Source organism: Heloderma suspectum, chromosome 6, assembly GCF_057233095.1.
Source record: "Heloderma suspectum isolate Gila_16-S chromosome 6, 16-S_ref, whole genome shotgun sequence".
Taxonomy (NCBI): Eukaryota; Metazoa; Chordata; class Lepidosauria; order Squamata; family Helodermatidae; genus Heloderma; species Heloderma suspectum.
Window position 1 is genome coordinate 103,187,385 of NC_139463.1, and position 20,691 is coordinate 103,208,075.

General features: G+C 46.8%; 2 protein-coding genes across 4 annotated transcripts in view; one reads left to right on the forward strand and one right to left on the reverse strand.

Annotated features, from left to right (window-relative positions):
- The window catches only part of HCFC1R1 (host cell factor C1 regulator 1), a 5,562-nt gene extending 1,036 nt beyond the window's left edge, over positions 1–4,526 (forward strand). Inside the window, exons 2-6 of one of the 3 annotated variants that reach the window (XM_084805847.1) lie at positions 1,136–1,329; positions 2,005–2,055; positions 3,011–3,175; positions 3,499–3,675; positions 3,765–4,526. In XM_084805847.1, coding sequence (XP_084661973.1) covers positions 1,136–1,329; positions 2,005–2,055; positions 3,011–3,175; positions 3,499–3,675; positions 3,765–3,915 — 738 coding nt within the window. In that variant the 3' untranslated portion in view covers positions 3,916–4,526. The remainder of the gene's footprint in view (positions 1–1,135; positions 1,330–2,004; positions 2,056–3,010; positions 3,176–3,498; positions 3,676–3,764) is intronic. The other 2 variants (XM_084805848.1, XM_084805849.1) reach the window with 2 other exon arrangements.
- LOC146342198 (ras-related protein Rab-35-like) lies at positions 4,508–20,098 on the reverse strand. The gene is made up of 6 exons (XM_084805853.1): positions 18,437–20,098; positions 10,253–10,303; positions 8,972–9,095; positions 8,527–8,651; positions 6,063–6,187; positions 4,508–5,907 (listed from the first exon to the last, which is right to left on the reverse strand). Exons 1-6 carry the CDS (start codon positions 18,489–18,491, stop codon positions 5,779–5,781), a joined length of 609 nt encoding a protein of 202 aa, XP_084661979.1. The 5' UTR covers positions 18,492–20,098; the 3' UTR covers positions 4,508–5,778.
- Positions 20,099–20,691: the final 593 nt, after the last annotated feature.

The following is a 20,691-nucleotide window of genomic DNA, read 5'->3' on the forward strand; positions in this document are numbered from 1 at the left end:
AGAAATATTAAGGCTGTCAGCAGCTACTAGTCATGATGGCTATATATTGTGTACAGTATCGGAGGCAGTAGGCCTCTGTTTGCCAGTTGCTGGGGAACACAAGCGGGCAGCTGCTAAGCTCATGTTTTCTGGGTTTCCCATGAACATCTGGTTGGCCACTGTATGAACAGAATACTGGACTAGAGAGGCTTTTGGTCAGATCCAACATGACTCCTATGTGCTTATCTTAGAATTGTCCATAATTTTTTAACACCATCCACTATAAAGAACACTGCACCCAATATGTGGATAAAAATGTTTGCTTGGCTAAAAATGCCTTTTGTCATTCCCGAGGAGATATTTGCTGGGAGTTTCGTTGTGGTATTCTAAACCTAGAGAACAGCTAAAACTGATAAGAGACCACAGTGACGGACAGGCAAAGAAGCAGTGCATTAGATATGTTGGGTTCTTCTTTGTCAGATCAAAACCAGCATGTTGAATTGTGTCCAGAAGACAACAGAGTTGGTGGAGATGCTGAGTCACTGGTTTAATGCAGTGGCTTTTCAAACTGTGTTCCACGGAACCCTGGGGTTCCTTGCTAAAAAATATTTAGGGGGTACTGCCTTGCCTGCCACATCAGTTGGCCCCTGCAGTGCAGTGCTTCAGAAGATGGTTGAGTACACTGTCTGTATGGAGCAACGCAGGTATACTTTCCCAAATACTCTTAAGATGGATGAGCAAAAGGTAGATCCCTGATGTTTTGGGCTTCAACTCCTAGAAGCCTCCACCAGCATGGCAATGGTCAGGAATGCCAGGAGTTGAAGTCCAGACCATCTAGAGATCTACTTTCTGCCCACCACCCTTGCTGTAAGTCACAAGGTCCCACTGCACACCATTTATTAGAACCCAAAGCTGGAAAACCACTGGTCTAACATGCATGCTCCCAGTGACCCACTTTCATGAACGTACTAGTTTCATGTTCTGCACTAGGAGCCTTCCCACAATGTTATAAGGTCGTAGCCTGCATCCTTCCATTAGCAAGCCTGCCCTCCGTTGTACTAAGACAAGACTGGCATGATTGTGGCTGTGTGGGAGAAGACTCTGTTTAACCCAGCCACCCACTGCCGCCATCACCTTTTCACATTTTGCCTCACAGATGGATCCTACAATTGGCCAGCAGGCGCCAATGGCCATTCCATCCAGCCAATCCCTGCGCTGCTCTCTCTTGTCCAGGAACATGGGCTGGAGCCACGGTGTTGTCTCTGGCCAGCAATGGGATGCAACACAAAGAATGCCAAGGACAAAGCCAGGCCAGAGATGGGTGATCTTCAGTGGTGTGCAGCGGCCCCGGTAAGCATGTGTGCTGTGAGGCTTTTCCCTTGGACAAAGAAAGGATACATTTTGTGGATGGGTCATGGAGAGAAGAATAGATTTGCACGAGTACTTGCCTATCTGGTATTTATTCACAGACATATAGCAGCTCCCTGTTAAAGGCTTTCAGACTGATGTCAAGGGAAGAGAGCTACAGCCATCTTTGTTCGCCTTTTTATATTCCGGCTTTGTTGTTTGAGTAGCGCCTGCTCTAAAGGAAAATGTCGGGAGGGGGAAAGGGGCAGGTGGTGGGCTATATTCAAACACTGCAGATTTATTTACTATGGGTATTGATATACTGCTAAGATTCCCTAGGCAGTTTACAATAAAATTCAGTTTCAAAAACCCCACAAGTTAACTAAAGTAACTGCAAAACTACTACTACGGCTTTAAAAGCCAGCCGCGTAAAAGAGGTGTTTTTTTTTTTTTTTTAAGTCCATAAAATATTTTCAAGCTTGGGAAAATAAAAGGGTCTTTGTGTGTCCCAAATGACAGGGCCCCCATAGATCTGAAGATATAGAAACAGGCAGTCCCATGGGGGAGAGGGAATGGCTGTTATAATTTCAGCTGAAAAGGAAGGTATGGCAGTGGGACAAAGTAACAAAGATGGGGAAATTGTTGGTTCTTGAATGCAACTCTAGCCTCTTGTTTTAGGTGCCGGTCAGCCTCCCTCGCTTTCAAGCGCCATCTGGAGAACAGAGATCAGTAAGTGGTGTAAGATGAGGGAATATGGCTGGGGTGGGAGCCTGTTGACAAGAGTGGGCCTAGCTCATCTTCATACTTGACTTTCCTCTGGAACTTTTTGTGCTGGCAAAATGCAGCTCATCTTTTTTACCAGAACTGGGTTTTGGGGAGAAATGTGATCTAATAGAGCTCAGAAATGTGTTTTAAAATGGTTGTATTAAAAGTTATTGAGACATTCTTGAGGAAATAGAATATAATAAAATCTCAGGTTTTTAATACTTGCAGATTAGGCAAATAATATCCAATTTAATAATTAAATTTGGGCCACTAAGAGGTTACTTTAGCTTAGAACCAATAATAGCAAATGGGGTACATAAGGGAACTTCAATTTTATAAAATTATAGTTAACCTAAGGGTGCAATCCTGTGCAGGTAGGTGGCCGCCTCCGAACTTGGAAGTGACCACCTATCAAATGCAGGGCAGGAGAAGCAACAGAATTTAATAGTGGGGGCGGGGGGGAGAACTGGATTTTACAGTTTTCCAGGGCACTGCATTTTGAAAACTCTGCGTAACTTCATGCTCAGAGAGCAAGCTTTATTGTGTTAAGGCCACAGTTCAATAACTTTAAGTTGAGTGTGCACCTTCATATTATATCTCAGTCACTACTGTCCTAGGAACAGCTTGTGCACTTATGTTGGAGGGCATCTGCATTGAAAGTTCCCTTAACGGCTCAGCATACCTGGCTACAAAGCAGCAGTATAAGGGACCATAAATATTGCATAAAGTGCCACACTGCATTTTGGAAGCCCTCATGTTTGCACTGTTTTAAAATAATACCTTCAATGCAGTACTCCAGTCATTGATTTAATAAATAGTGCCAATAGCCAAAGTGGGGAAATTGAGCTTGCCACAAATTCATATTAGGCAAGATTGTCCAGCTCTGATGTCATTGCCGTCGCTCTCCACACCGCAACAGGGAACCCAGTTCCAAGCACTTCCTCTCAGAGGACAAGATGGCTGCCCGCTTTAACTCCCTTAGCCTGGACAACGACCACATCTACAGTTCCAACGGCTTCCCTGTTCACGATGACAACCCCAAGTGGCAGCAGGCCTACACACGATTGAAAGAGCTGCAGCAGAGGTACTCGGGACTGCTATGTGCGTTTAGAAAGTGGGATCAGAGAATAACGTAATCATGACGTTGATGGTAGTCTTGAGTTCAACTGGTAGAAGTGGGAGGGGCTGTAGCTCAGTGGCAGAGTACTCGCTTTGCAAGCAGAGGGTCCCAGGTTTGATCCCCGCATCTCCAGGAAGAGCTAGAGAAAACTTCCACCTGAAACCTTGGAAAGCCACTGCCAGTCAGTTTCGACAGTATTGGGCTAGATGGACCAGTGGTCTGACCCAGTATAACGCAGCCGCCTGTGTAACAACAAGATGTATGCGAGATGATCTTCTCTATCCCAGGCTGTCCCAAGATGGAGCGGGTGAGGAAACCAGTTCAGCAGAGGAAAATGAGTTCAACAATGTAATCATAGATGGGGAATTCATCATGGCAGATTGCCCCATGCTGACACATCCTTCCCTCTCGCAAGGGGGACTTGGAGGAGTCAGTGTCGTACCTGAAGAGCTGTTTCTCTCTCTGTAAGTATAGCAGGGGTTTGGGGAGGAAAGGAGGGACAGAGTAAATAAGATCGTTTGAATGACTAACCACCGTCCTTCATTTTCCACAGGAACCCTTGTACAGAGGTTGTCCTGTGGAGCCCGCACGGTAACTCCAGTCTGCGGACCATCCAGACGTTGATGGCTCTTCCATCTTCTGTGAGCTCTTCTGCACAGCCTCAGCAAGACACAGTGGCAATACTAGAGGAAATGGAAATATGAGCTTTCATCCATCTTGTCCAACTTCCCTTTGAAGCCAAGCTTGCCCCTCCAGTTGCCCTGTCAGACTTTCAGCAAGTGGCACTATTAACCAGCCTCACACATTTTGGCACAAATGTTTTACAGTATAGCCACACTCCGCATTTTCGATCGACTGATAATTTTCTTTTCTCCACTAGATGTAAAGCATATATGCAGCAGTTTCTGTTGTGTATTGTGATGTTTTGCTATTTTCTCTTCCAGTAGGAGACTAGCTAGTAGTGATGAAAAGTGCAACAGTGGTGTCATGAGGTGCTAGGACTCAACTTGCAATATATACTTTTAAAGAATTGTTTTCAGAATGGGCTTTCTAATCTCCTCTTTTATACACTATCACAGAAGTCAGATTTGAACTTCCATCTAAAAAAGAGGAAAATCACCTTAGTTTTCTCTTGACCTCTCTCAAGAGAAAACCTTCCAAACCTTTTACTCCCGCTGCATCTCTGACATCCGTTATTCCAGAGGCTGTCAACAGGGGCCACTGTGACAAATTCTTCTTGTTGACACCTAAGGAGGGGTGACCATGATGACATGGAGAAATAAAAGCCACAGAGTTGGTTTCATATCTAAATTTCTTTATTGACTAGTGGTGTCTCCTTAACAAGTTTAATGCCATTAGGAGTGGGTTAAAACAAGGTGTTTTAATTATGTACATAATCATTTTTGTGTATATAAAATAATCCATGAAGCAGACATATTGCACAGTCAAGAGGGTCCCCAAATTTAAAGACAGTAGAGCAAGGGCCAGATGAGATTTCAATCCTGTTGTACCCACAGCTTGGGAATTGTAGGATGGAGACCACCTACCAAATCCAGTTGTAAACTTCATATTCCTAGTTTGGAGTTTACACCTCCACTTCTGATTGGTTCCTCTGTTTCAGGAGGGAGGCTGGGCAGATAGGATGGCACCCTAACCACAGCAAGGGGATGTGACCACGAGCTACTTTTTCAACCCCAGCCCTCTTTGAACGTGAACATGTGCAGCTATTCTTTCAAACGTTTGAGGGTTAATGAGGAAGAGAGGGACGATCCTATTCCAGACCTCCGTGGGAAAGCAACAACATCCTGGTTTCTAACCCATGTCTAAAGACAGTATCCTGGCCTCATTTCTGAGCAAATGCAAAAAAGAAAATGGTAACAACTCCTAGTATTGCTGGGTAGGGTGTTGTGACTAGTTTTGCTAGATTTCCCCCATTTCAGCCTACCCCTCATTAGCCACAGGCATAGCTATAGAGCAAGGAACTATCCTCCCAAACAAGTATTTCATGCCCACCCTGTTTTCTGTCCCACTGTTCCTTACAGTGTCCAAACAATGGATATTTGTATTGCACCGCAGTGGCAACCCAGGGTGGGGATGTAGGAAGAGGAGGAATAAAATAAAATGAGAAGAGTTTATAGGCAACACTGCTGAGGGGGTTGAGGGTGGGAGGAGAAAGGACTATACCCTTCAGCTCATCCATGTCCCACATCTTTCTATTCATCACCTTGTTACACATTTTTCAGTAGTTTTTTTTTTAATACTTCTCAATATGCTCTACCAGCTCCCACTTCTTCAAACACAACCTCCCACCACTCCAGCAAGGAGGGATTTCAGTGCTTATATGGATTTTCCCATCCCAGCAACTCAACCTTCCCAAAGCCTGGGGGTGAGGGGAGTGCACTTCCAGTGCTGAGAGTATTCACACAGATTCTCGTGCCCCTCCCACCACGATTCCAGACACCCCACACATCCCACACCGCAACTATTTTCACCCACTCGGCCCTCCACAGTTCAGTCCTTCTTAGAATTGGGGGGGGAGGGGGAGAGAAAATATAGGAATTGTCCTTTCAGCAGCATTTCCTAACAGACGGCTTCTTTTTAGGCTTGTTGATTTTGACGACCTCATTCTGCTGTTGGAGGCGTGCCAGGTTGTCCTGTTTGGTTCGGAGCACCATGGCTGTGATGGCGTTGAACATCTAGAGGAGGGGAAATGCATGACAAGGGGCTGAACCTTTCTCTGACCCCCAAGTTTCCCCTCACCGCAGTCACAGAGGTTTCCTTCTTAAGGCACCGAGACTTTCCCCACATCAAAGCCCCCATCTCGTCCCCTGCTAACCATCCTGCCCAATACCTCTTCAACGTTGAGGTTCTCCTTAGCACTGGTCTCAAAGAGCCGCACTCCCATCTGCTCACTGAAGCGCCGGGCATCAGCTGTGTCCACTTGCTTCCGGGACGGGTCCTCACATTTGTTACCCACTGACATGATTTGGGGAGGGGTGGAAAGAGGAGACAAGCAATGAGAGGGACCCAACAGCCTTCAAAATTACAGCAAAAAATACTGCAAGAGTAGCAGCTGTCCAGACAAAGCTATGTATCTAATTCCTGACATGTTTCAAGCCCCAGTATTCCTCAAAGGAAAACAAATTCTGAAGGGCACAATCCTATGCATGTTTAGACAGAAAAAGGTCTTACAACTCCCAGCATGCCCCAGCCAGGCAGCTGGGTAACACTGGGAGTGGTAGGACTTTTTTCTGTCTAAACATGCATAGGATCATGCCCTTAAGTTACCAAAACAAGACAGCACAGCACCAGAGTGTCTTTAAGTTAGACCACAGCACTACCTTGAGCAGTTGTACAGAGTTGACTTGATAACTTAAAAATGATTTTCCCTTGAGATTATTTAGGTTTGAAACAGGATGGGCCGTAGCTCAGAGGCAGAGCTCACGCTTTGTAGGTAGAATGTCCCAAGTCAACCCCTGGCACTGCCAGTTTTTAAAATAGGATTAGTTGCCAAGTGATGTGAAGAATCAGTCTGCCCAAAACTCTGCAGAGCCACTTCTGGTAAGAGCAGACAATATTGGTCTACATGGACAAATTGGCTGCCCTGGCATAAGGCAGTTTCTGATGACCAATTACTTTTCAGGAATTAGGTATATTTTTTTCAAACCAGCAGCTGGCAACTTGTGGCCCTCCAGATCTTTTGGCCTATGACTCCCATCAGCCGTAGCCAGCACAGCCAATGGTGAGGGATCATGGGAGTTGTAAGCCAAATCATCAGGAGGGCCACAAGTTGCCCACGCCTGGCTTTAACACAGTTGGTGCTCTTGTAGTTTCTCTTTTCCAGGAGTTTGAAAACATCTAATTAGTTAACTCTCATTTGATCCAAGAGCCATCCTGAAAACTGCAAAGCTTCTTGGGAGATGACTTCTCCAGTCTTAAGGCGTAAGGCATCCCACAAAAAGTTCCCACAACTGGACATGGCTAAACCCCACTGCATCCTGGCTACAAATAAAATCCAATGTAAATCCTACTTAGAGTACACCCACTGCAATGAATGGGATTTAAGTTAGCCATGACTAAATATCAGTCTACTCTAAGTAGGACTTACATTGGATTTTACCCTATGTCCCCATATCCAGCTGATGTTATCAACTCCCCGAAGTCACTTTCCAATAAGCTGGTATTACCAGCCTGCCAACACTACTTGGTATTCTTCCATCATTTGAAATGGCTACAGCCTACACAGCACGCTGGGATGCCTTTCTACAACTAACGGCTGGTTCAGATGGTCAAAGTGACCTCCAGGTGGCATGGTGTGAACTTGTGGTCTCCAATGTGGTGCTCATGGACTCTCTTGGCATCCACCAGGCTCCCTGCCCCTCATGATATTTATTTTATTTCTTAAGATTTTTTTAATTACTTAAAACTGGGAAGCTGGCATGCTGTAAAGCAAAATTCTGCCCTCCACTGCCATCTATATTTGAGTTCAAATGAGTGGCTTTATGTTTTGGAGCTTAGACCCCACCACGGCCTTGTACTTAGGATCTGGGGCAACTTACTTTTCTTTTAGCCTCATCAGTTTGCCTTCTGGGAAATGAATGCTTTGTGACCAGCCATGTCCACCATGGCAGCCATTTTCTGAGAGCTCTTACAACATTCTCTCAAAATTCCAAATGTGCCCACCAACCAAAAAAGGTTGGGGACCCTTCTGAACTCTCCCCAAGGATGCAACCATCTTGTCCACATATAAAGCCACAGCAAACCCAAAGTAACTTCCACAATTGCAGCAGTACTTTTTTCCAAGCCACCACGCTCGCTGCTGCGGGGTTTCCATAGCTACTTTTCAATGGGACTGCTGAGGAGTTGCATCCTCCTGCAAATGCGTCCCTAGAGCAATTATGCGATTCCAACCAGGTGACCACACCCAAGCCTCACTGCAGCCTTCCTGGCTATGCCAGCTGAGGGTGGTGGGAGTTGTAGTCCAACACATCTTGAAGGCACCAGGTTGTGAAAGGCTGCCTCACTGGATCTGAGGACGCTGCCCCAGGTTTGCTACGCCTGAGATCTAATAGCACCTCTAACACACCCCAAAGTCAGATATAAGTCAGTCACAGCAGAGATGCCATATTTCCACCTGACCTGGTATGAATGACAGCAGTGCAGCTTGGGAAAATCTTTTGGCCCACAGCTGAGCATGACTGGGATCCAGTGTACTGCGATAGAAGCATCTGAATGCCAAGCTTGGAACGCCCCATGTCCATTAAATGTCAGAAGGCAGTGAGAGAAGGTATGGTTACAAACGGAGAGTCACTCACCCAAAATCTTGCAGACGCTGTCACAGTTTTGTCCAATCTCATGCAGCCAACGCTTGACATTAACAAAGGACTCTGCATTCGTCACATCGTACACGATGATGACACCATGAGTGTTACGGTAATACCTGTCCCAGGAAAACAACAGACCATAAGATGGGAAACAGAATGACAGAACAAACCTCTCCGCCTCCCCTGGAAAACCAACCTGCTCCCCTCCCACCCGGGACTCTCTCCTCTGAATCCAGAAATTCCAACTACTTCACCTTTTCTTCATGGATTTATATCTTGCCCTTTTTACAACGTTAAAGGTTGACTCTCCCCCTCCCCATTCTAACTGACGAAGACCTGAACCCCTCCCCCTTCCACAGAACTCAAGAGTCACAAGTTAACTCCTTCTCTGCTCTCAGAATACACAGAATATCCCACACTTCCATCCCAGGCTCACGTGGAGGTGATGGTCCGGAACCGCTCCTGCCCAGCTGTGTCCCAGATCTGCAGCTTCACTCGCTCGCCATTGATCACTAGTGTCCGTATTTTGAAATCTACCCCAATCGTTGTGATATAGCTGCCTGGGGGGGATATCAGGAAGGGGGGAGGAGGAGAAGAGTTAGAGCAGAGAATCAGAGGAGGGAAAAGATAAATGGGCCAGCATGAGACCAAAACAAATTTAAGTGAGAAATTTACAAACAGAAGGGAGAGAATACACTATTGTAAAAACTACAAGAAAGGACAGGCAACAGGTAGACAAAAGGAAGTATGAACATATTGGTAGAAATATAATCATGACTGTCACCCAAAATTCTTGGGGCCAGACAACACCTGCACAGCGATGCTTGAAACTTCAAAGGGCAAAATAAAAGAACCTGGGATGAGATACAGTTAGGTTATACAAGGCCCTGGGTCCAACCCTGACCTCAGCCATGGATCCACTGGGTGACCTTGAGCAAGTCTCTTAACCTCATTTGTAGTAGGGGAAACAGCAGCAATCTCTCTCACAAGTGTTGTTTTGAGAACAGATGTAATACTCTAATATATAGTGTAGCTTGTTTACACAAACACTTTTCTGCACGGCCATTTTATTGACCGTTTGGCTAACTGGGATCATGTAGCCTGATCTCGTCTGCTCTCAGAAGCTAAGCAGGGTCAGTCTTGGTTAGTACTTGGAAGGGAGATCACCTCGGAATCAGGCTTCCTGCGTTGAGCAGGGGGTTGGACTCGATGGTCTTGTAGGCCCCTTCCAACCCTATGATCCTATATAATGATATGTTTGCCAGTGAAAGGAAGCCAAATAAAGTGGAAGGAGGTGACTCAACAAAAGCAGTTACATGTAAAAGGAGGTGGGGAGGGAAGAGAAGGGATTCATTCTAAAAAGCAATAAATGCAGCAACACTTTAAAAGGATACACAATCTGCAACTGCCAAGGGCTCAGCTGTGGCTTTGTCAGTGATGCAAATAAAACCAAGGTGTGAAAGCATTTAATTAGACTAGAACAGGCTATTTGCTCACTCTGTAGCCCAAATGAGCACTGTGTGAATTGAACCATGTTTCCTATTGTGTGCTATTATGATCCTATAATTCCTTTAAAAAACAAAAACAAAAATGAGTTATAGGCAACTGCTTGCATCACCCAGGGATCCTTTAAGCAGATTGTGCTGAAATAATGTTGCAGCATGCTCAGTATGTAGTAGTAGCCGGGACCCCCAACACAGGAGAGCAGCATGCTTACCTGAGAAGGTATTGTCTGCAAAGCGGAGTAGGAGGCTACTTTTTCCAACCCCTGGATGGGAGGAAGAGAAAAAAACAGGTCACACAAAATTTAGAAACCATTCAAGTCCTTATCATTCCGCCGCTCACATTTTTTAAATGGCCTCTGATGCAAACACAATCATCTCAACAAAGGTTGCAGCAGGTACCCCACCCAAAGCAAACATGCCTGCCCCGGTGTGTTGACTCAAGGCAGCCCCTCCCATCCAAAGCTATTGTGCCCCATGGAGGGATAGAATGTGACAACGGAACTTTGCAAGGGATTATGGGGAAACCACTGGGGATTGTGGATTACCCCACATGACTTCACTGAAGGCTAGACCAGGGGTGGGGTGGGGGTGGCAGAGAAGATAAGGTGGGATATTACAGAAGTGAACAGTACTATCGTTATGCTGAATAGTAGGCAAACACACAGATAGGATTTGGGTTTCTTACAAGCTGAAAGACGGATAGCACAGCAGTAGCCACGTGCGTACTATGGCATGAAGTAATCGTGTCAGGTAACTGGGTGGGGCCACATCCGCAGGTGCCCGCGTGACACAAATCCTGTCCGCCTACGTGTGATGTCACCTGTTGACATAACCCTGGGAAAAAAGAGTCTAGTCCTCTCTGCTTATCAAGCCTACCTCTTCGCCATCAGTTCTTTAAAACAGTCTTTCCTGTGAAAGCTGAGAATCACTCACACACAGCCTCTCTGCAGCTTTCAAACCCGGTGGCTTTGCAGCTGCAGTGGGAGACAAGCCAATGCTCAGTCTCTATAGCACAGCAAGACTGAATGAAAGCTACACATATAGCTTTCTTGGCTGTGCACTGGGCAGATATACACACACACTGATCTGTCCCCCCAACACAGTAACACTCTCCCCAGACCACCTGCAAAGCAGCTTTTATTTAATTAATGTATATCCCACCTTACTGTCCAAAAAATGGCGCTCCAGGCAGCTAACAAAACCCGGATTAAGAACAAAATCTTAATGAAAACATAAAAACAAATAAATTACAACATAATTAAGGACACAATCAAAGGCGCACCAACCAATGTACAAAACCCTCCAGCAACAGGCCATCTTGTATGCCAAAGGCCTGCCTGAATAAAAATGTCTCTGCCTGTGGGCAGAAGGACAACATAAAAGGAGCCAATTTAGCCTCCCTCAGTAGGGAGTGCCAGAGCCTGGGAGCAACCACTGAGAAGGCCCTTGCTCATGTCCCCACTAAACATGCCTCTGATGGCAGCAGGACGGAGAAAGGCCTCCTCCAAAGATCTTTAACCCGGGCAGGCTTGTGTGGGAGAATAGCTAGGCCCTTCCATGCACCCAGTGACGTCTTGGGGCTCTCAAAGAGGTGTAGAGGGACTCTCTGCCTCATGCACCCTTCCAAGATGAAATTAGGCCCCCTTGGTCTCCATCCACTTCCCCAACCTGATACCTTCCATTCTGGCTGGAAACAGTGGGAGCTGGAGTCCAACACAACAGGGAGCACCAGGTTGGGGAAGGCTGGTCTGCATACCGCCACATACTGAGGTAGCACATACACACTGTCTTTGAGCTTCTCAGAGCCTGGCTATATGAGTCACCAACTTTTATTTAGTAAATGTACATCCTGCCATTCTGTTTGTCTGTCTGTCTGTCTGTCTGTCTGTGTGTGTCTCTCACTCACTCACACACACACACACACTCTCACACACACATACACTCAGCAGCTTACAACTCAATGCTAAAAACAATCATTTATTAAAAATATAAAACATAACCATGAAGATGGACTGGGACAGCAGAAAAACACAGAATTCCAGGAAGCCGTAGAGTCTAAGGCCTAGACACAGTGAGAACAGAATAAGAGCCCTGCTGGATCAGACCAAGGGTCCATCTAGTCCAGCATTCTGCTCACACAGTGGCCAACCAGCTGTTGACCAGGAAACCCACAAACAGGACATGAGTGCAACTGCACCCTCCCACCCATGTTCCCCAGCAACCGGTGTACAGAGGCAACCTGCCTCTGGTACTGGAGGCAGCACATAGCCATCAGGACTAGGAGCCATGGATAGCCTTCTCCTCCATGCATTTGTCCAAACCCCTTTTAAAGCCATCCAAATTGGTGGCCATCACTATGCCTTGTGCTAGCAAATTCCATAGCTTAACTCTTTGCTGTGTGAAGAAATCCTTCCTTTTCTCTGTCCTGAATCTCCCACCAATCAGCTTCATGGGATGACCCCGGGTTCTAGTATTTTGAGAGAGGGAGAAAAATGGCTCTCTATCTACTTTCTCCACACCATGCATAATTTTGCACACCTCTATCATGTCTCCCCTTACTTGCCTTTTTTCCAAGCTAAACAAGCCCAGCTGTTGTAACCTTTCCTCGTAGGGGAGATGCTCCAGCCCCATGATCATTTTAGGGCGCAATCCGATTGGGATAGGCAGCCGCCTCCAAACCCGGAGGCAACAGCCTATCCAATGCAGAGCAGAAGCAGCATGGAGGGGATCTTCCCCTCCACACTTCAGCCACCTTTCATTCGTGGCTAGACAGACGATTTCAGCTGTCTAGCTGCAGGAAGTCGGAGCGGGGGGGATACTGGACAACACATAGGAAGTGCTGGAAAGGCACTTCCACCTTTCCCGCCACAGCCCGCCCCCAGGAAAGGCCCATTTTCACTGCTCCACACTTGTCTTACAAGCACAGAGCGCAAGGCCAATCAGCGCTGCCTATGAGGCAGTGCGGGAGGGGGTGGACGTCGGTTCTCAGGGAACCAACCTATCCTACGGCTGTCTAGCCGCTAACTAGCGGCCATAGGATTGCGCCTTTAGTTGCCCTTTTCTACACTTTTGCCAGCTCTACAGTATTTTTTTTAGGTGTGGTGACCAGAACTGTACACAGTATTCTAAGTGTAGTCCCACCATAGATTTATAGGGCAGTATGATATTGGCAACTAAATCAATCTTTCATTCTCAATTCCCTCCCTAATTATGGCTAATACGGAGTTTGCCTTTTTTACAGCAGCCGCACACTGGGTCGACACTTCCATCAAGCCCTCCACCACTACCTCAATCCAGGGGTGCCATGAAGGCAGAACCTTGGGGCGGAGATCCAGGGCCCCACTCAGCAGAATGAGGAGGAAGGCTCCCAAATACAGCAGGGATGGCTTGTCACATTACCATCTAGGTAATCAGGTATCAGAAGGCTCAGGAGAAAAACCAAAGGTTTGCAGGAGTACAAAAAAATCTTCAGGGGTAGGGGAATCTGGGGGACAAAACGCATAGCCCAATGAGGACTGAGCATGCTCAAAAGCAACAAAATGCTAAGTGTCTGTTGAGGAGGAGGAGAATGGAAAACGGGAGGGGGAAGGGAACAGAGTATACTGGAAGAGGGCACAGCTATATGGCTAGAAACCTAAACAGAAGCTTCCATGCTGCAACGTTTTGTTGCAGGTCCGTGCAGGCTCTTATGGCAGGTGCTGCCTGTTTAGAATTCAGAAGGCTCCCCCAGAGAAAGCGGGGGCGATCAGAGCAGCTGTTCTCCATCTATGCTCATATTTTTATTTCCCTTTATAAGGGAATTTTCCTAGGGACTTGGAGAGGGAGAAGCTGGGAAACAACAGGTAGAAAAAGGCAGCCTGCAGCTGTAGTAGGAGTCCCTTCCAGCCTTCTCTGCGTGTCTCCAAGGGAGGCTCTAGGATGCTCAGCAGACAGAGGAAGCGCTCACACATAATAAACCAGGAATTCTGGCTTAACCATGATGTGCATGCAGCACATTTGCTCCCCCCTTTGTGCGAGTGGGTCAACAAACCAGAAAGGGGAGAGCTTTGCATGATGTCTGAACCCACTATTACAGGCCCAACCAAGAATCCGTAAGCCAGCTTTAAACCAGGATTTGTTATTGGCTCTCAAATTCTGGCGTGTTTGGGCACACTTAACCATAATCTCATGTTTGGATGTCACAAAGCTCTCCCTGCACTTCCTGGGTTTTGCTACCTGCTCACATGAAGGGAGAAGCAAAGCAAGAGCAAAGGGATTGCATGTACGAGATGCAGCTCATTTACATCATGGTTTATTACGCCAGGATTCCTGGTTTATTGCTGTGTGCCACTGAGCAGCTGGCTTACTCTTGGTTACTTTTGTGTAACACATAGCCAGGTTTTTAACAGAGGCGAAGGAAACATATCCCAGGCGGCTAGCAATCAACCGGGGCTGTGATGTGGGGTAAAACATTTCCACTGCTATGTTCTTCCCCATGGAACTTTTTCCCCATTTCTAAAAATGCAACATCAGCCAAATTGGGCAGTTTCAATGCTTTCAGGTGAGCCCCTTGTTTTGTTTATTAAATATGCCAAACCTGCAAAATCAGTCTCCAGAAAGTGGGGGGGGGGGGAAACTTGCAAAACCAGGACAGCATCCAAAGTAGATTCACAAATAGAAGAGCAGCGTCTCAGGATGCTGAAACAAAGATTTTATTTGTACAAAAACCCAATGCATTTAGGCCTATTCCTACTAAAATTCACTGGAGTTATTTATTATAGGAATTTCTGCAAACATTTTTATGACCCCCACCCCCAAGAAGGCCTTAAAACACAAATAGGCTGAAACACAAATAAAATCTTTGTTTCAGCATCCTGGGACATTTCTCTTCTATTTGTGGGTCTAAATCAGACTCCAGCTAATTCAGTGCATTGGAAAATATTATGGAAAATTTACCAGAAGTTTTTCCAGTTCAAAATTGTTTGGAAGACTCAAATCATTGGTTCATGAGAGCTTTAGTTCTCAAATGCCTGCCACTTCAGAGGTACTAGCCAAGCACAGGAACATCCAAGGCCTAGCAAATAACCTCTCCCCTCCTAGCCTAATGGGGCCCTTTGCTTCCCTAAGCCAGGAAGGGTTAGGGAGGTAAGAGATCTAGAGGCCTCAGGGATAGCAAGGCCATTTTGGTCCCTTTAAACTCCATTCCCAGTCTGAGAATTTTACCTGGGCTCTGACATGGGTCAGGGGTGATGGGGGAGACCTCCACCCTCCAACCAGCAACTAGACCTGCCAAAGTTGTACAATTCAATGCCATTAATGATGGATTCTCTATGCTTTTCCAAGCCTAAAGAGCCAGTACCTCAACCTGCCATCCTCCAGATGGGTTGGATTACAACACCCATAATTCTCAGCCAGCATAGCCGCAGTGGCCATGCTGCCTGGAAATTATGGGAGTTGTAGTCCAACTCATCTGGAGGGTGGCAGGCTGGGGCACGCTGTAGTAGCTCTTTCAGATTAAAAGGGAGACAGAAGGAAGGAATTAGCTCGCCAGCAGTGACCGGTTAATTGCCATTTCACATCCCCACTGTAGATTGTAAGCACTCTGGGGCAGGGAGCCATGCCATTACTTTCTCTCTGCATTGCATGTAAGCCAGCCTTCCCCAACCTGGTGCCCTCGAGCTACTTGGACTACAACTCCCTGGACTCCTGATCACTGACCATGCTGGCTGGGGCTGATGGGAGCTGAGTTCCAAAACATCTCAAAGGCGCCAGGTTGGGAAAGGCTGACGTAAGCACACCACTGGACCAAACATTATCCGTTCTAGTAGAGGCAGCGCCACGTGTGAACACGCCAAAACCTCCACTGCCTGCTTCAACCCAGTTTACTATTTTTACATTTAAATTGTATTAATTTTCCAAATGCGACAATCCATTTTACTTTGATCCGTTTTAAACTCAAGTTCTAGTCACATCCAGTTTGGAGCAGCAGGGGCGTGTGTGTGTTTAAAAAGGGTGGACGTTAAACTAGATGAGGCCTCCAGCAAAAAACAAAGGAAGCAATAAAGCGTTTCAAGTGCCAAGAAGCTACACAGGAAGGACTGACAGAGCTAGCTGAAAACGGCCTGAAAAGAAGGCTGGGAGGTGAGATCATAAGAGGAAGGGACTCTGGACTTCGCAACCAGCGAGAGGAAAAAGAGCCACTGGGAGGTTTTACGCACACACAAACGCTTCTCTCCATTTTGCCCTCCCTCCCAGAGGGAACTGTGCTCCAGCTATATCAGTTGTCCCGTGACTGCTGGGAAGAGGGAAGAGCTCGCTGGCTAGAGATGTGAAGGCCAGAGGGGGCGAAAGGGGGGAACCCCATTTCTTTCCAAGGGCAAAAAGGACCCTAGTTTCCCCCCCCTAATTTTTATTCGGGGGGATTTCCAGGCCTTCCCATCTTTAATCCTGGGCCCCGTCATCGGCCACAGGAACAAGGGCCACTGGTTAATTTTGTGTTATCTCTAACCCACCAAGATTACCAGCAAAGGAAGACCTGTTTGGGCGCAAACTGGATATAAGTGGTTGCAAACTCCCCCCTTGGTTCTGGGCCTTGTCAAACTGATCTGCCTCCTTGACCTTTTCCCTTCCCCTGCCCTTCCCTGGAGAGTCTTTGTGCCTTTTAATTCTTAAGCCCGAGGGCAGGGCTTATGTCTCATTTTCCCATTTGTGTACATACACCCACAAGCAGTCTCAAGCAGAATGAACTCCAGTTGTGGCAAGCCGCTCAGGAGACGACCTGTGTCTGAAATTCGTGAGATTTCAAGAACTCTTGTTAGTAAGGATTAGCCACAATTTCCAGTTCTGTTGGAGAACTCCACATTCACACAGACACCTTGGATTTGCTGGCAGGCATGCACAACTAAAAGGCACAACTCCTCCCTCTGGTAGGAAAATTTTGAATACTCGTTCCAACATCTTTGGTCACTGACTGAGGGCAGGATATTGGGGCTCCAAATGCTGCAAGAGCGTGGAACTGGAGAGAGGGAAAGAGACAGCGTGCGCCAGGAGCCCACCTGCTTAAAGGGTTGATCCGAGTGGTCTGCTGCTTTCTTTCAGCAGCTGAAGGATATGTATGAAGCAGACTTCCCAAACCTGGTGCCCTGCAGATGGGTCCAACTACTGGAAGTTGCAACGCTACACATCTGGAGAGCACCAGGTTGAGGAAGGCTGGTATAAAGGAGTAACAGCATAATCCTATAACTGTCTACTCAGAAGTAAGTCCTACTGAGTTCAGTTGGGCTTATTCTTGGATAAGTAGGTGCAGAGTTACAGCCTAAAAGGCTCTCCTTAACTGCGGTGAGAAATGTCTGGTCAGTGAAAAGGTACTGCTTTAAACCAAGGTGTGGAACCTAGAGTCCAACCACATCTGGAGAGCCACTATCCCCATCACCTTTGACCACTGGCCATGCTAGCTGGGGCTGATGGGAGTTATAGTCCAGCACATCTGGCAGGCACTAGGTTGTGAAAGGCTGCTGTTGTTCAATCCCAACTGGAGAACCACTGTCCCCACCACTGGCCATGCTGGTTAAGGCTGATGGGAGTTGTACTCCAACACCTCTGGAAGGCCACAAGTTCCCCATCCTGGCTTTAAACTATGGCTCAACAACTGAAAGTCTCTCCACCTCATCTGCCCCTGGACCTGAGTTGCCAAAATAACTAGTTGCTGACCAGGGGCCTTAAAGCATTAATAGGACAGATATGAATTTATATAGCTACGAATGGATGTGTACTCTAAAGATACCGGGGCACTGAATGACTTACCCAGGAGGGGTTGGCCTTAGCAATTATATGAAGCTTTTTAAAAGGTGTTTTGAGAAGCACTGTTCTTGGCTGGCTGTAACCTGAATTCATTTGCCTTCTGTGTAAAAAGCAGCAGCCTATGTGAGCATATAAACATTGCTTCCCTACCCTAAAAGTTGTGTGTGAATTGTTCCAAGATGGCAGCCCTCACAGGTTGGCGCAACTGGGCCCAAAGGATGCTGGGAACACTACAAGTTAGCACAACGGAGACTTGTGGAAAAACTGCAGTTGCAAGCTATCGTGTAGCCAAAATTCAGCTTAGTGCATTTTCAGTTAGCTTCCCATAAGATAAGCAAGTCTCCGTGGGATTGTGGAGTTGAAGAAGGAAATTAAAGCAGGAGAAAAGATGGACGGAACTAAGACAAACATCATAAATACAGATTAGAGTGAGGAAGTGGGGGTTAAAAGAAGAGTGTGGGGAGAAAGAGGAAAAGAAGGAGAGTCTGTGGCAGGATCCAAAACATTTTTTTAAGAGAGCAAAATGGTTTAAAGAGGAATGAAAGGACAGCAGAATGGCCAAATATGATAAGATAGAAGGGAAAAAGAGGTGAACAACCGATGCGACCAGTCCTTACCTGAGTCCCCAATGATGAGTAGCTTGAACAAGTGGTCATAATCCTTGGCAGCCATTCATGTGCTAGGTCAGCTCCTCCTCCTGTTTCTGTCACAGGCTCCTTCCTCCTCCCTGAAGGGATTCTCCACTTACTCCCACGCTTTCCAGTGGGAAATCTGTTCTACCTCAAAGCCCCATGGCAGCTAGCCGGGACATAAGGTTGAGCACACCAGTTGTCTTCTCCACATCAAGGGGCACCGTCTTTTCCTTCAGGAACGTGCAAGTTTTCAGTGCTTATTTCTGCAAAGGTGGGTTTCCTCCAGGTTTTGGAGATGTTCACTTCTTCTTCCTAACAGTTACTTCCTTAAAGTCAAATGACAAAGAGGAACAGAGTGCAGACTGCCAAGCAAGTTTCTTCCTATGTCAACAATCTGTAGAATGCATGTTTGCTGTTATAGAGTGTTTTTTCTTAATTTAAAGAATGTGCAGATGTAATGCACAGATCTACAGTTTATTAAGCTCTTGGCCTCTTCTCTGATGGGATGGAACAGGGGAAGGAAAATGAGAAAAACAGCAGCAGAAAATAATAGGGTGTTTCTTTCCAAGGGAGTAGCTTTTTTCCCAAATTCAGAACTGGGGTGCCAAAGGGTGTTGCAGTTTACAAAGAACTTCTCACTGAGGCCCCAATGCAATTTAGAATAAGAAAATTTGGAATGAGAGCGACGAACATCAGCTTCTTCCAAAACGGGGATGAAGTTTTTAATTCAGGCATCCAAGAGGGCAAAACAAAACTCAAATCCCCAAACCAAAAGTCTTGATTCTACCCCCGACCCACCAAAAACTGAAGTGAATATTAAGTGGCACAAAAAGATCTATATCCAGACAGCGTGTGTGTGGTGTCAGGAACTTGGGTCCTTGGTCCAAAAGCTTGAATGGCTTCAAAAAATGATTTGGGGGGGGGGGGTATGACACCAGTCAGAAATTGGCAGATACTTTCCGTGGTGGAAGTGGAGTACAATATAAGGTCTAGTTGGGGGGGGGGGGGAGAGAACAGGAGGGAAGGAAAGAAAGACAAGATTGGGGGGGCGGATTGCGGCTCAGCAAATCAGGGAGTTTCCCCTCCACCAAAGAGATCTATGCCAACGGGAAGAATCCGAAACTTTCCCCAAATACCTGGCAGTCTCTCTTCCAGAAACGGAGGAAAGGAGAGCAACAAAAGAAGGAAGGAAGCAAAGAAGGCAGGCGGCAGGAAAGAGTTGTGCCGAGTCTTAAGGGAGGAGGGGGCGCCGGACTTTAGGAATCAATGAAGGATCGCGGGAAGGGGAGAGCGCGGCTTAAGGGGGAGCATTGCAAAGCGGAGAAAGGGGGAACGAGGGAAGCGAAGGGAGAGTTTTAATAGCCAGGCCAGGCAGATTGCGATGCTGTCGGCTGCCCGCGGTCCTCTCTCTCCCTCCCTGCCGGACGCTGGCTGGGCTGGGATCAGATGACCACGGCGCTCGCTGCAGTCGCCTGCTTCCTTCCTGCCTCTCCCATTCGGCGGCGGCGGCGGCTTCTGCGGCTCCCTCCGCCCTCCTTCCCGGCTTCGGCCACCGCCTCTCCCGGCCGCTCGGGCTCGGGCTCGGGCTCGGGCTGCTGCTGCTGCTGCTGCTGGAACGCGAAAGTACAATCCGAACCAGCTGGAAAGGGAGAGAGGGGAGGCGGGGCTTGCTTTATCACGGGCGGTGCTTGGCAAGGGGTGGGCGGGGCCTCCGAGGGGGTGGGGCGGCGAATAAAGGAGGGGCGGGGCTTAGGGTGGGAAAGGGCTCGTTCGCTTGCTGGGAGAGCGATCTGAGGTTAGCCTGGTGTGACTGCCAAATATCCATGTAATTTCCATTCCTATATAATATCCATGTATGCATTGTCCATATAATACGAATATTGAAATTAAATAAATAAATACATCCATTTGCAGCAGGGTTCTATATTCCACTATAGACCTAGCAATTTAATCTGCTTTTGTTGAAGTGTATATATAATTCCTAGAAAGCTGTATTTTCATATATATATATATATATACACACACACACACACACACACACACACGCACACTTCTTATGCATGCATTAAAGTTGATATTTTCAAATCCATGTAGCTATTTTTTTCCACTTTTCCTCTTTTTTTGTTGTTGAAATTTTACAATAAAAAATTATAAAAAATCAAAAAGAATTTGTGTAACCTCTCAAGCGGTTAAGCCCGTTTGTGTGTTGACAAGAAAAAGGTGATTCTTTCACTTTTAAT